The 13,577-nt window shown below is 47.2% G+C and overlaps 1 protein-coding gene across 1 annotated transcript in view; it reads right to left on the bottom strand.

The window, feature by feature from the left end:
- The window catches only part of LAMC1 (laminin subunit gamma 1), a 67,444-nt gene that overhangs the window by 9,675 nt on the left and 44,192 nt on the right, over positions 1 to 13,577 (bottom strand). The window contains 16 exon segments of the mRNA XM_031059151.1: positions 2 to 90; positions 245 to 423; positions 1,121 to 1,263; positions 1,694 to 1,847; positions 2,116 to 2,361; positions 3,656 to 3,844; positions 3,933 to 4,154; positions 5,446 to 5,558; positions 5,752 to 5,941; positions 6,029 to 6,151; positions 7,010 to 7,146; positions 7,252 to 7,350; positions 7,443 to 7,560; positions 9,485 to 9,673; positions 10,575 to 10,741; positions 12,113 to 12,243. Of these exon segments, the coding sequence (XP_030915011.1) occupies positions 2 to 90; positions 245 to 423; positions 1,121 to 1,263; positions 1,694 to 1,847; positions 2,116 to 2,361; positions 3,656 to 3,844; positions 3,933 to 4,154; positions 5,446 to 5,558; positions 5,752 to 5,941; positions 6,029 to 6,151; positions 7,010 to 7,146; positions 7,252 to 7,350; positions 7,443 to 7,560; positions 9,485 to 9,673; positions 10,575 to 10,741; positions 12,113 to 12,243 (2,489 nt within the window).

Below are 13,577 nucleotides of genomic sequence, written 5' to 3'. Positions count from 1 at the left end.
GAAGGCTTCATCAGTTACAGTTTCTTCTCTGCTACCCAGATTTGCTATAAGATTTTCCAACTCCTGCAGCCTTTGACGTTGCTCTGCCACCTACACGAAAGGGACAGAGCACAGCTCTGACACAGCAAAGCACCTTGAGCCACTCTGCTTTCAGCAACCACCAACAGTCATGGGCTGCAATGCTGCACAAGTGGACACGTGCCACCATCTCCAGTGGTACCAAGAGCAGTGTCTGTGGCCTTACCTTGTCTTTCACCAGTCTGTAACAGGCTGGACACTCCTGGCAGCCAGGCCAGGAGCGGTTGTAGAAGTAGTTCTCCTCGCACTGGTTGCAGCGGCTCCCCACGAAGCCCTCCTTGCACTCACAGTGACCGTTCTCCCGGCACTGCAGCGACCGCGAGCCCTCGGGATCACAGTCACAGGCTGCAGGGGAGGAAAGCCTCAGTCAGGCTGCAGAACACGCACAAATACCCTAAAACTCACAGGATGAGAGGATATGCTTAATACCCTAAAACACCTGCAAGAGCCACGGGGCACAAACCCACAGCTGGACCACCCTCCTGATCACAGTGCTTCTGCTCACAAGCAGGATCCAACACTCACTGTGTGTGTTCAGTGTTGCCATTACCTCTCCCACAAAGCACTGTTCTACCCCAATGCATTGTAACCAACTGCAGTGGGCTTTCCTGCTCTTCACAGGCAGGGATATCAATGAGGAAAGTTTGGATCAACCTGCTTTGCAATCATGTTTACAACATCAGCTGCTCCTCCAGACAGAACCTGGATACTGAGGCCACCTGCAGAGTAACTGTGCAGGGACACATTAGGAAACAGGGCTGTTGGAAGCCAAGATGCAGAGAATATATTTACACCAAGGAGAAGTAGGTATCTACTAAGTTGGATACCTAGTAAGTTAGACAAGAAAAAGGTAACGAAGAAGGGGATAAGCTGTAGTACAGAAATCAAATTTTGTAACGCAGTGTGGACATAAAAGTGCCAACTTCTGCTGTGATGAGGAGCAAGGTGACAAAATACCTGCTCAGAGGCAGAAAGAAAGCAAAGGCAGGGCTGGGTGTGCAACATCCTTCCCACCTGCCTCGCTCTGGCCCCTCAGACTTACGTTTGCAGCCTTCAGAGCCAAAGCCGAAGTGGTTGGGCTCACATCTGTCACAGTGCTGGCCGGTGACGCCTGGCTGGCACTCGCACTGCCCCGTCCGGATGTCACACTGCCCGCTGGTGGAGCCCAGCGCGTGGCAGTTGCACCTGGGGGAGGCAGGCACACGTCAGATGTGACACAGAAGGGACAAGTGGGGCCTCTCTGAAGAGCACAGCTCAACATTTGCATTTGCCAAAAGCCGCTTCTCTTGCTGTGAAGATGCAGCAGGCGAGGCACTGAGCTTTTGAACCATGCAAGGTCACTTGCTGCCTGCACTAAAAAAAGAACCCAAGAGCCTCTGCTACAATCACGAAGTCATGTGGCAGTTTTCTATTTAAAACCCTGATTTAGAGCTCTTTATAAAGCTATTTTTAAGTCAGGCTTTTTGTACAGCCTTAGTAGCTGCTGCTTGACCACTGCTCTTCCCCACCCACAGCAGCAGAGGCACACCTGCTACTTGTGACAAACATCACATTCCTGAACAATGTAAGCACCTCCAAAACGAGGGTCTCTGCCCCAAGCCAAGCCAAACCTCACCTCTCACAGCCACGTCCACTCTGGAGATTGAAGAATCCAGGCTCACAGGCACTGCAGTCCCTCCCAGTGACGTGAGACAAGCACTCACACTGCCCAGTCACTTGATTGCAGATTGTCTGCTGATTCACTGTGCCGTAGGGATTGCAGTGACAAGCTGCAAAAATAAAAACGTAGGGAGAAACATGCACAAAGTTAGAAATCCCTTGTGGTGTTGGTACTTACACTAATGGGCCTGGATCCAAACCACATGGCCACCCAGCCCCTGCATCACACTAAGTGCCCACAAACACAAGGATTTTAGCGAGCTCTAACCACCAAATCAGGGTAAAGCCACACATTGCTGCTGATGGGCACAAGTGACAGCCCGAAAGCAGCTCCTGGGGACAGAACCATTTTTAAATGCAACACAAAGCAAGTCTCACCTCTGCACTTGTCTGAGGGGTCAGAGGCCAGGGGGTTCCCAAAGAAGCCATCCTTGCAGCGGTCGCAGTAGAAGCCAGCAGTGTTGTAGATGCACTTGAGGCACTCGCCGGTCTGGCGGTCGCAGTTGCCCACGGCGTTGGGGTCGATGTTGTTGTTGCACTGGCACAGGCGGCACGGCCTCACCGCGCCATTCCTGCCCAGGGGGTCTCCGAAATAGGCATCATCACACAGCTCACACCTCTTGCCTGGGACACAACACAGACACGCGTGCTGCAGCAGAAAGCCCTGTGCTGCCATCTCACATGGATCCCCTCTGCAGTCCCTTCTGAAAAGCAAACTCTTCAGCTTCTTCCCTTTCATCCTTCTGTTAGGGCCAGACACAAATCCCTCCTCATCTCTAAATTCAAGCTGATTTTTCACTGGAACTTTGCATTATAAATTATTTCCATTCTTCCTTCCCCTCCTATCCCTTTAAGCCAAACCTATTTGCTGCAATTTGTTGTTCATTTAAGAATCCCAAGAGGTAGAGTTTCGTGGGGCATCACTGCTCCAGCAAGCTCCTCTGCCAATGAGACCTGCCAAAACTCCACAGGCAGCCACTGAAGCATCCAATTCAGCAGCTTCCTACACTCACTGCAGATCTGACCTCCCCAGCCAGTTATGAGCTCCATTTCTTAGGCAGTTCTTGCACAAACAAACCCCCTTTTTCCTCACATCCTAAAAAGATGGTGTGAGAGAGGAGAAACTCTTCTGCAATCACATAGCTACAGGAAAGATCAGCTGCTACAGACACCTGAGCTGAAGGGCACTGAACCCCCATGAGCTGATTGTGTGCTTGGTCAGAGGCTTTCCTAAGCACTCAAGAATGTACAGGTACTCTGTACTTTGGACTCTGCCATGCCAAGCATGAAATCAGCAGAGAAGCATGAAGGCTGCCAATCATCCTACAGCTTCCTTGCTGCTTGCAGGCAGAGCAAAAGTTTCTGCTTAACAACTCAGCTACATGCTCGGACTTCAGAGCTTATTGCTAAGAAAAAAAGATCAGTATCTGTCCACATATTTCTCCTTAAAATTGCTGAGCACTAGTTTGATTTTTTTGGGCAGCATTTAGTGAGTCACTGTAGCCTTCCTGCTCTTCCTAGGAAGCATCCTGTAGTGCCTCACTTGCTGGCAAACTGCACCTTCTAATTTTATTTCAGTCTGACCTGCCTTCCTGGCTCTTTTAAATCTATTTTCTGCCCAACACCATGCCATCATCAGAGCTCTACTACAAGGCAGCATGGCTCTCCTATACAGCACAGAAATGGTCAGACTTTGCAAATCAAGCCTTTTGTTCTCAAGAAACAGGCATGAAAAACATGTGAAGCCCCAAGTCTCATACAGGACAGAAAATAGGGCTGAGGAAGGGAGAAGGATTTGAACCAGAAGATGCAGCACCTTTCAGAGCTACTCAGTGTGGATCAGAGAATAAGAACTAGCAGGAGACACATTTCCAGAAGCACATGGATGTAAAAGAACATGTTCTGTGTAGGAACACACCTGTAGTGCCAGCCTGGCAGCTGGTGCACACCACCTCCTTGGTGCGGGGCACGATGGCACAGCTCGAGGTGCCTGGGCACGGGCAGGGCTGGCAGTCCGAGGCTGTGCCGGCCGTGGCATCGCCGTAATACCCATCACTGCACTTCTCACAGTGAGTCCCTGCCGTGTTATCCCTGCAATTGCACATGCCTGCAACAGAGAGGGATGTGAGTTTTGCTTCACTGTCCAATCCAGAGAAGAAGCAGCACCCTCTTGCTGCTCCCTGTTTGTCTCTTACCCGTCTCGGGGTCGCAGGTCTCGCTGTGCCCGTTGCACGTGCAGGGCACGCAGGGGCTGTAGGGCCCCAGGCCTGGGCTCTCTCGGCGGTACCCAGAGGTGCAGCGCTCACAGAACTGCCCCTCGTATCCCACTGGACACGAGCAGCTCTCCACCCAGGCCACGGGCACACCGGGTCCAGGGCGAGCACTTGTGATGGTGACATCATCCAGGTGACCGGCACCTAGAAAGCACCAAGGGACAAACCCTCTGTAACCACAAAGGCTATCATCACCTCTTCCCCAAACACAGCTGAACGAGGGGTATGAGGGGCAGACAGGGGGTGCTTGCAGTTGGTAAGATGAATCAAGACGCAAAACCCTCCAGGAAAGTTTAGAGAGACGAGCAAAGATGTACTAGAGCTCACCAAAGGAGCAGGCAGGGTAGGAAAACTGGGAATGACAATATAGAGGAGAATCTGAGAACAACAAATACAGCCAATTAAAATTAAGTTATATTTTACATGTATATGGTTCCCATTTCCAAATCAAATACCAAAACCAGTTCCTGGCTTTCAAGCCAGAAGAGACCATGTCTCTAGAAATTGTAATACACTGTCTGCAAACCACGCCTCGGGACAAACTCGACAACTATTTCTCTCAAGCCATTCCTTCCTCTGGCATCTCAGCACTTCCCTCCTCTACTCCCAGCCCCTTCCCTGGAGCAAAACAGAGCTCAGATACAACATAGCTGACTTTTAACTTATACCACTGTGTCTGCACCATCGCAGCAGCTCCAGTGCACTGAGCAGAGCCTCAGCTCCTACACATTAGCAGTGGGTACAGCACTCATGGCTGGTTTGCTCCACACCTTTCTACCCCTCCATTTCACAGCCCCACATTCCTCATCATGGGCCACCCCTCGGAAAACTTGCAGTTCTCCCACCTTCACCAAATGCAAATTCATCCTTTGCATCTTTCTGCAAAAATTCTTCATCACACAGCAATACCTAAGGACCTACTTTTGCTTCATGTCCATTTTTATAAACCTTCGTTATGAGGAAATTTCACTCAGGTTCTGCACAGGCAGCACTTTAGACCTTGTCCTTCCCATTTGTCATGTCAAGGCAAGATCCAGAAAGAGGGGGAATGTAACCATTTCCAGTGCAGCAAAACTGAAAGCCAAGTGTTGTAAACTTCCTACATCCTCCTTCAGTACTCTGTACTACGTATTTTTACCAACTGGAGGATAGTGGCTATAAAACAAAGAAAAATTCTCATGTCTAGAGCAAGCAATCAGCAGTTGCTAAGTGTTCAGCTTTCAGACATTCAAAGACAACACTTTTCTTTCCCATGTCCTCTTCAGGAGGCCTGGGAGAAGATGCTACACAGGAAAGCCAGGTGAAAAGCCATTGGCACAAGCTTTGCCAAATAAGCTGCCACAGCTGTTTATGGCTGGGCCCTACAATGAAGCAACCCAAGCACTAAACAAATGAGTTTGCCCCCTCTTCTGTGACGTTCTGTTCAGTGACTTACTTCTCTCACTGTATGTCCCACGGATCTTGATGGAAGTCAAGTTGTGGAGAAGCTTTTGGAATTCAAATGCTGTAAGAGCAGGCCTCCATGGGTAATCTGCAGCCTCGTGGAGCCTGGGGAGAAGAGCCAAGCATGATCAGCACAGTTTTTAGCTGCTAACAGCTGCACCCTCTCAAAAGCTCCCTTTGCAACAGCGCTGTGCTATTGCAACATCACCCACACAAGTCTAAGCCCAAGGATCTCTGTTTCCTCAAGAGCTCAGAGGCCAAAAGCAGCCCAGCCAGGTGACAGCTGCTCCCACCGTACCTGAAGGTGTAGGTCTGCACATTCTCACTGGGGTAGGAGTTGCCCTGGGCAATGAGAGGCACAGACACTCTCAGCCCAGCCCCTTCCAGCACCAGGTCCTCTGCAGAGAGGCGCGTGTCCCGCCTGTCCACACGGAAGGAGAAGGTCAGGTTTTGCCCATAACTCAAAACCTGGTTGCCCAAGAACTTGCCTGAAAGGAGAAGAAATCCTTGCAGTTAGAGAACAGAACACAAAGGGCACAAGCAGCACAGAAAGCCATGCTTTTGGAATGACCTACGTGGTGCAACGAAGTACATGGGGAAGTAGGTGTCAGAGATAACGGAGATATCCTGGGTCTCAGCACTCCACTGCAGCAAGACCTCTGAGCCATCTCGCTGCTCAGCACGCCACTCATCCTCTCCTGAAGAATCAGATGGACAAGAATTAACACCCTTGGAAGATGGAGATTTGCACGCACTTCTTGCGTCACGTTGTTCGTGTCTTAGCTAATCTAATGTGTGTGGGCACTGACAGGCTGCAGAAAGCAGCTGTGCAGAAGAACTTAGATAGTAAACACCATCCTTCCAATTTAAGCCCCTGACTCAAGTGCTGACTTAAAACCTCTGAACTTTGAATCCTCTGACGACTACTTGTCCAAAACTTTCTTTTCTAAAGAGTGTAAGTAGAGATAAAAAAACCTGCAGGCCACTACAATTTGTTGAGAGCTACAGCCTTTGTATGAAGTGTTCTCCAGTGGAATTTTAATTAAAAAGATGTTCTTTTCAGACTACGCAGCATGAAAACATGCATACACATGAAACTGACTGCATGAAAGAAATAGATTTTTTTCCTGGGCTTACAGACTCATTGGAAACACAACTGTGTTTTATTCAGAGCCATGTAAACCCCAAATCTGAAGTGATTTTGATCACTTCCATCAGAAAGTCCTGACTTGGTTCTAGAACTGAGGAAACTCTGCTTTGTCAGCACACCTCTCAGGCTAGAAAAGGTTTCTATTTGCAATTCCCACTTGCACCTGCAAGGTGTACAATAACTGTGTGCCTGAGGCCAGAGCTGTGAATTCATGCCTCCCCATCTGAACAAACAAGCTGCAGACATGGAAGCTCGAGGCAGCTTCAGCACTTCCAAAAGAGGGATCCTAGACATGCCTGCCCAAGGTTTGCGGTCTTGCACAGAAAGGAAGGAGTTGGGGTTTTTTAATAGCTTCTGACTTGAGTCTACAGCCCAACCTGAGATACGAAGGAAAGCTCAATTTTACCAAACTCGAAGTTGGAGGTGATGCTATAGATACTGTAGCCCACAGCACTGGTGCAGACTGATGAGTGTCCAAAACAGAAGCAGGGGGTACAGCCTCTTGGATTGGAGGACTCCAGATGGAAAAATCCAGGTTTGCATCTGAAGATGTGAAGGAAAGAGAATTAATTTCCCTGATGCTTAACCCCAGGTCCTCGCTCAAATGTTTTTCATTCTTGAAACAAAGCCATGGGAAGAAAAACTCACCTCTCACAGTGGAATCCTTCCACATTGTCCTTGCACGCACACCGCCCTGTCTCAACGTTGCACTCCCCTGTGCTGCCAGCAGCATTGCAAGAACAGGGCCTGGGGGAGTCAGGAGAGTTCAGTCAGAGCCATGTAGAGAAAGCTTTAAAAAAAGGCTTGTTTGGCTTTCAGAGAGCTGCAATCCTCCTTACCTGCAGCCAGCTTCAGAGAGGGAGTGGAACCCTGGCTGGCAGCGGTCACACTTGTCCCCCATCACACCGGGCTTGCAGCTGCACTGGCCGTAGCTGTCACACTGTGTGCTGAGGGAGCCTGTGGGGACAGCAGGACACACACACATGGCTCCATCAGCTACTCAGACTTTACAAAACGGCCAAGAAATAAGGCAGAAGAAAGAGGGAAGCACAGCCTCACACTGAGGAGTGACACCTTACCTAAAGACTGCCTCTAGCTCACAGGGATTTCCCTTTGGCAGCTCTAGACAGATGAACTGTTATCTAGTCTTCCCAAGCTATACTCAGCCTTTTATTCCTACCAGCCAACCTTTTTATATACGAAATATGATTTTAACTTCAAATTGCCTTCTCCTGCTTCATCCTCACTGCTAAATTTGCATGCCTCCAATTCCACATCTGTTTTACTCTGCAATATGTAAATTCCAAAATTTTATTCACTGAATCCCTTGTGCTCCCTGTAATCAGCATCTTCCTTTACCCTGACCTCTCCCTTTCACACTCCAATTTCCTTCCTTGATTCTTAAGTTGCATTTAAAGACTAAACTGCCTCTTTGGAACAAGGCTGCATTTGCCACTATGAATCCTAGCAAACTCATGAGCAAAACCCTCATTTTTGGAAGGATGCCTTCCTCAGTACTGCTCCATTCAAGTGGTCTTGCACAAAAAGCAGCAGCAGGTTTCTTTAATCCATAGTGGACAAAATGCTTTCTCCCAAGCATCCATGTAGCTGCCAGCCTCAGAGCTGTCAGCACTGTAAGAGTTAACGAGCAGGAGAAAAATATTTTAATATACAGAAATAGTTGCTTGTTTCCACTTCAATCCACACCAGAAGATTACAGCAAAGTGAAGAGTTATAAGATGATTAGGCTGGACGGGACAGAACAACTCACAAAACCTTTACCATATACAGCCAAAGTTCAAATGCCCTTTGCAGTCCCACTTAGGATTATTTAGGAAAAAAGAGTACTTGACAAAAAATACCAATCCAAACATATCCAAGAGATTGAAATACACCATGGGTGTCAGTGAGTCATGGCATACAAGCTAGTGGCTAAGTTATAAAGGCCTTTGAAAGCTGTCCTTAAAGACCTGAGAAGTCACCTCCCCGCATCTTTTCAACCATCTCAGCTCACACCAACCCACGCCCCCTCTTAAAATAAGGTCTAACACAAGGACCCAGGAAAGCTGTCAGAAGAAGAAAAGGCCTTTATTGGTCAAAAATTTCACAAGTGAATGGCTCCTTGACAAAATTAGATAGATGTACCCTGGCAGATCTCTCCCTGGCTGCTTTTAGGGCATGCTGCAAGCAATGACTTATGTCAGCTTCTCTTTTGAAACCTCACATCATATCTTACTATTTGCTATCCTTTTCCCTCCTTCCACCTTACTTGCTATGGGCTTGGTGTAGTTATGGGATCACTCCTTACAGGTTAAGTGGTTCCCTACACAACAAAAGATTTATTCTCCTGCCACAGTTACCCCCATCCCCATTTATTTTAAAGGAGTTTAACTACATATTTTGAGTCTAATTTGTTTTATCTCACCCCACCCCCTTTTGTGTTTAATGTTTCACTGGTTTGTATTTATAGTGCTTGGATACTGGGTAGGAGAAACTGATGCAGCAGCTAAAGTTCACTACAATTTCTCAGCATGAACAACTTCCAGAAATACCCACTCACATCATCTTGGTTATTAAGAATTTAAATGAGTTCTTTAGTACTGGAAGCATCCAGGGTAACACATACACAGTGGGAAAAAAAAATCTATTTCAGAATACATTGAAAGGAGTAAGTGCTGCAGAGGTGACCCATCTGCCCTTGCCACCCTGACTCCATTTAGATCCAAGGATAACTTAAACCAAAATACAACCCAATAAACATTTCCTACATGGAAAAAAAGACAAGAAATCCAAACAATCCCACAACGAGCAGCACGATGGAGAGAAGAAGTGGGTTTTGTGCTGGCAGTTTGCCAGCAGCTGTGCTCGCAGCAGTGCTCACCGACGGGGTTGCAGCTGCAGGGCAGGCAGCCCTGCTCGCTGGCCAGGCGGTAGAAGCCGTCGCGGCAGCGCTCGCAGCGGGGCCCGTCCGTGTTGCCGGCGCAGTTGGTGCAGTGCCCGCCGTGGCCCGTGGCGCGGTACAGCTCGGGGTCAAAGTAGCACTCCTGGGAGCGCCCGCTGCAGTCACACGCTGCAAAGACACGGCACTGTCAGTGACCAGCTGTCCCCACAGCACAAATCCCACCCTGCACAGATCAGCTCCAGATGAGCTGGGGAAAGAGCATTTAACCACTCCAAGACCTGAAACACACTTCAATGCCCAAAACAAAACCAGCATTTGCTACCCCACTTCTTTCAACATCAGGCTGCCACTTGCAGCCAAAATGTTGTCCTCCCACACAGCACCACCGGTCTCTGTCATCCAAACAGGCATGGAAAGGTAACATGAGGCTACTCCACGCTGTAATGAGAGCTCCTCCCCCGTATTGCAAATCCCTAGACAGCAGGACATCCCAATTTCACCAGCCCATTGAGGGAAGCCACAGACAGCTGGGACCTATCTAGACACACAGAGGTCAGACAGGAAGAAAACTTTTCTGTCTGAAAAAGCTTCCCCATAAAGTAAACTACCAGGAGCTGTAGTCTGGAACAAAAAACCAAGCAAATTAGTGTTCTGTGACAAAGACCTGCATTTGCAGTCCAGAAATTAGGTTAAATAATCAACAAGTAACTGTAAAAACCCATAACCCAAACACAAAAATCAGCTGATGCTAAATGAGGAGCTTTTGAAAGGGCAATTATACTCCAGCATAGTAAACAGATTTTTTTCCTATGGGTCTCATAAAGTACAAGCCTGTACATTTCTTTAGGAAAGATGAGTGGTTCCCATCCTTCTCCAGAAAGGAGATACCCATTCCTAGGGATCTACCAAAAAGCTCCTACAGGACAGGAGTGGAATGACCAACAGTCCCATGAACTGTGCTTAATGCTGGCTGTGAGTGAAGCTAGAAGCAGGCAGGGCCAGCTTGTGGCTGCCTGCAGAGGCAGGGACTGTGCCCCAGCCAGGCTGTGCCCTGTGCGACCGCACGTACGCAGGCACTCGTTGGCGCTCTCGGCAGTCGCCCTCCTCCACGGGCGGTCGTTGAAGAAAGGAAGGCACTTCTCACAGTCCACCCCAAAGGTGTTGTGCTTGCAGTTGCAGACCAGCTTGCCAAGCTCGTTCTTCACACACTCACTGGCGTGCCCGTTGCACTTGCACCTGGTTCAGGAGAGGTAAGGAACAGGTATTAAAACTCCAGGGTTCCAGGTCACTCTCAAAGCAATACCAAAAAACAGGGCCCAGATCTCAAAATCTGAGATGAGAGAAATTTGAAGATAAATGATTACAACAAAATTGAGAACAAAACTGCTGTCATTCTGCCTGGAGAAGAGGGAGCTTTATGAATATCTTATGGAGGCCTTCTAATATCTAAAAGGCGTTTACAAGACAGAGAGAAACTTTTTATCAGGGTCTGTAGTGCTGGGACAAGAGGCAGTAATTTTAAACATCTTTCAAATTTTAATTTCGATTGGACATAAGGAATCAATGAGGGTGGGGAAGCCCTGGCACAGGCTGCCCAGAGAAGCTGTGGCAGCTCCACTCCTGGAAGTGTCCAAGGCCAGGTTTGACAGGGCTTGGAGCAACCTCAGATAGGGGAAGGTGTCCCTGCCCATGATGGGGGTTGGATGATCTCTGAAGGTCCCTTCCAAACCACACCATTCTATGAAACAAAGAGGTGCAGCCTTCTCTAGGTAGGCATTTAGAAAGGCAAGAAAGTTAACCAACTCCTTTGCAGTCTTCAGACTAACCTGAGTAGGAGAAGCAAAGATTTAGCTGGCTTTATGTTAGTAAATTTTCCCCAACTTCTGTCCTGTGAAAGCCCAGAACACGGTATGTTCACTGAACGTGGGCTATTGTGGTATCAGTAGGAAATTAAATAGCACAAAGGGGACTAATACAGAAGCCCAGGGACCCCCAGACTGGTGGTGCAGCCAATACAAATCCCCATGTGGCCAAATCCCACTCTCAGGACCGCCATACGCAAGCAGGCCAAAACCCTGCAGTGGTCTCATCTCTGTTTAGTAAAACATTTTATCATCAACTACTTAAAATTAAAACATTCTATAATGGACTTTGGCAAAAGGAATGGACAACCACAACGATGCTGCACCACGTTCCAGACTGCCAAAGGAGATAGCTTCTTCAATATATGTGAAGTAGAGACACTCAGATTTTCTACTTACTGTTATTCAAGAGTACAGACACAGGAGAAAATAATTTAAAAACACATTAAAAACCACACAAACAGAGCAGAAAATATTTTTTCTTTTGTTTTTCATTTTAGTTAATTCTTTTAATCATTTACTTGATCAAATCACCTAATATTTCATCTAATCAAGGAAAAAAAATTATCTCAAAAGCTTATACATAATATTTACAAATTATGTAAAATTTATTCTAATGCATTCTTGATTTAGGACAGTCAGTAAAGACCAGAGCCTATGATGTGAATATAATCAGTACCTTTAAAGCAATCTAGTAAAACTAACCAAAAACTTTAGTAAGCACCAAGTTTTATTGTCTACTCACCTACCACCCACAGCAAAATCAGAAATTGCATAGTAGTAAGACTTGAGAACTTTTGGGTCATTGAAAACTTCATCTCCAAACGTGTTCAGACGGTTGAGGGTCACTCTAATATCTGTAGCTGTCACCCATTCCTAGAGCAGATAGAAATCACATCAGATGAAACACCCTTTCCCTTGAGAGAGTACCAGTCATTAGCAGCTCTGTTAATGAAGTCATTCCTCAGCAGCTGGGTCCTTCCTCATTGTTTTCCCCTCTGCACCTCGGGAGCTCATACACTCCTGCCCCAGAAGCCTTATGCCACATCCTCTTGGTTCAAATGGGTTTTCCTGACCCTTTCTCATCTCTGGAGACCCTTTCAATGCGTCTTCACATCCTGAGTGCTTTCATCTGGGAAGCACTGAGTAACCTCTCCAGCAAAAAGTGCAGGGCAGGCAATTATGCCAGCTTGCTAATTGTACATATCTGTCTGGCTGTAGTTTTCCTGCAAAGCTCTGCAGCACCAATGGGAAAAGCTTTAGGGTACATTTGTCTGCAGGCATATTGCACCAGACTAAAAGATACAGACAGACAAATGAGTGAGGCTGGGGGAGACTGAGGAAGAAAAACAGACAGATCTGACTTGCAACACAAGAGTTTTTCATAATATTTACACAGTGTCTGTAACACACTGCCCTGCCCTCGTGCAGCAGCAGCCAGCACACACAGCCTGTTGCCAAATTTCATATCACATTCTGCCAGCCACTGACACTGGCACCTCCTTGGTTTTATTATACCCTTTACAAAGCTGTTTTCCTTCAAACACCATAAAAAATAACACAAAGAAACATCCCTGTATGTACAACTGGGCAGCACCTGTGTCACTGCTCAGCCAGTAACACAGTGTTTATTTACTGAATTACAAACACTGATGTAAACACACAGAAATACCAATCACAATCTACACATTTACTTCAGTTCTAAAAAGAAACACCAGGAGTTGGTATGTATTTTACGAAACTGGTGGTCAGATCTCTATTCCTTACATAGAGAAGCTTATCAGAAAATTATACAATTGCTAACTTGAAATCTCCTTGTTCACTTTAACGATAAGACATAGTTTTCTGCAAGGGTTGGCTACATCAATGAGGTGGCCAAACTGGTTCTTTTCCACTTCAGAAGTTCTTTGTCCTTTCCCATTAATCTTATTTTTTTCATTTCACTTTAGTTTGCAGAATCAACCCCACCAGATTCTGCTCTCCTGCCTGGGAACTGGAAACAGGCAAGCCCTGAGCCTGCTGGGTGCCTGTCAGACTACTCCTGCTACTCTAAGGGCAAAGGGAAGTGATGGTAATTACAGCTCTGAAAGGAAGACAATGAGCCCCATTGAGGCAAACCCCACAGCTTTGGCTCCTTGTTGCAATATAGACTGGAGAAGTCATCAAGCAGAACACAAAAACTGGTAAGTAACTCAGATAAACTGTATGCT

The sequence above is a fragment of the Geospiza fortis genome, unplaced genomic scaffold (assembly GCF_000277835.1).
Source record: "Geospiza fortis unplaced genomic scaffold, GeoFor_1.0 scaffold229, whole genome shotgun sequence".
NCBI lineage: Eukaryota > Metazoa > Chordata > Aves > Passeriformes > Thraupidae > Geospiza > Geospiza fortis.
This window is presented reverse-complemented; position numbering and strand designations above follow the sequence as displayed.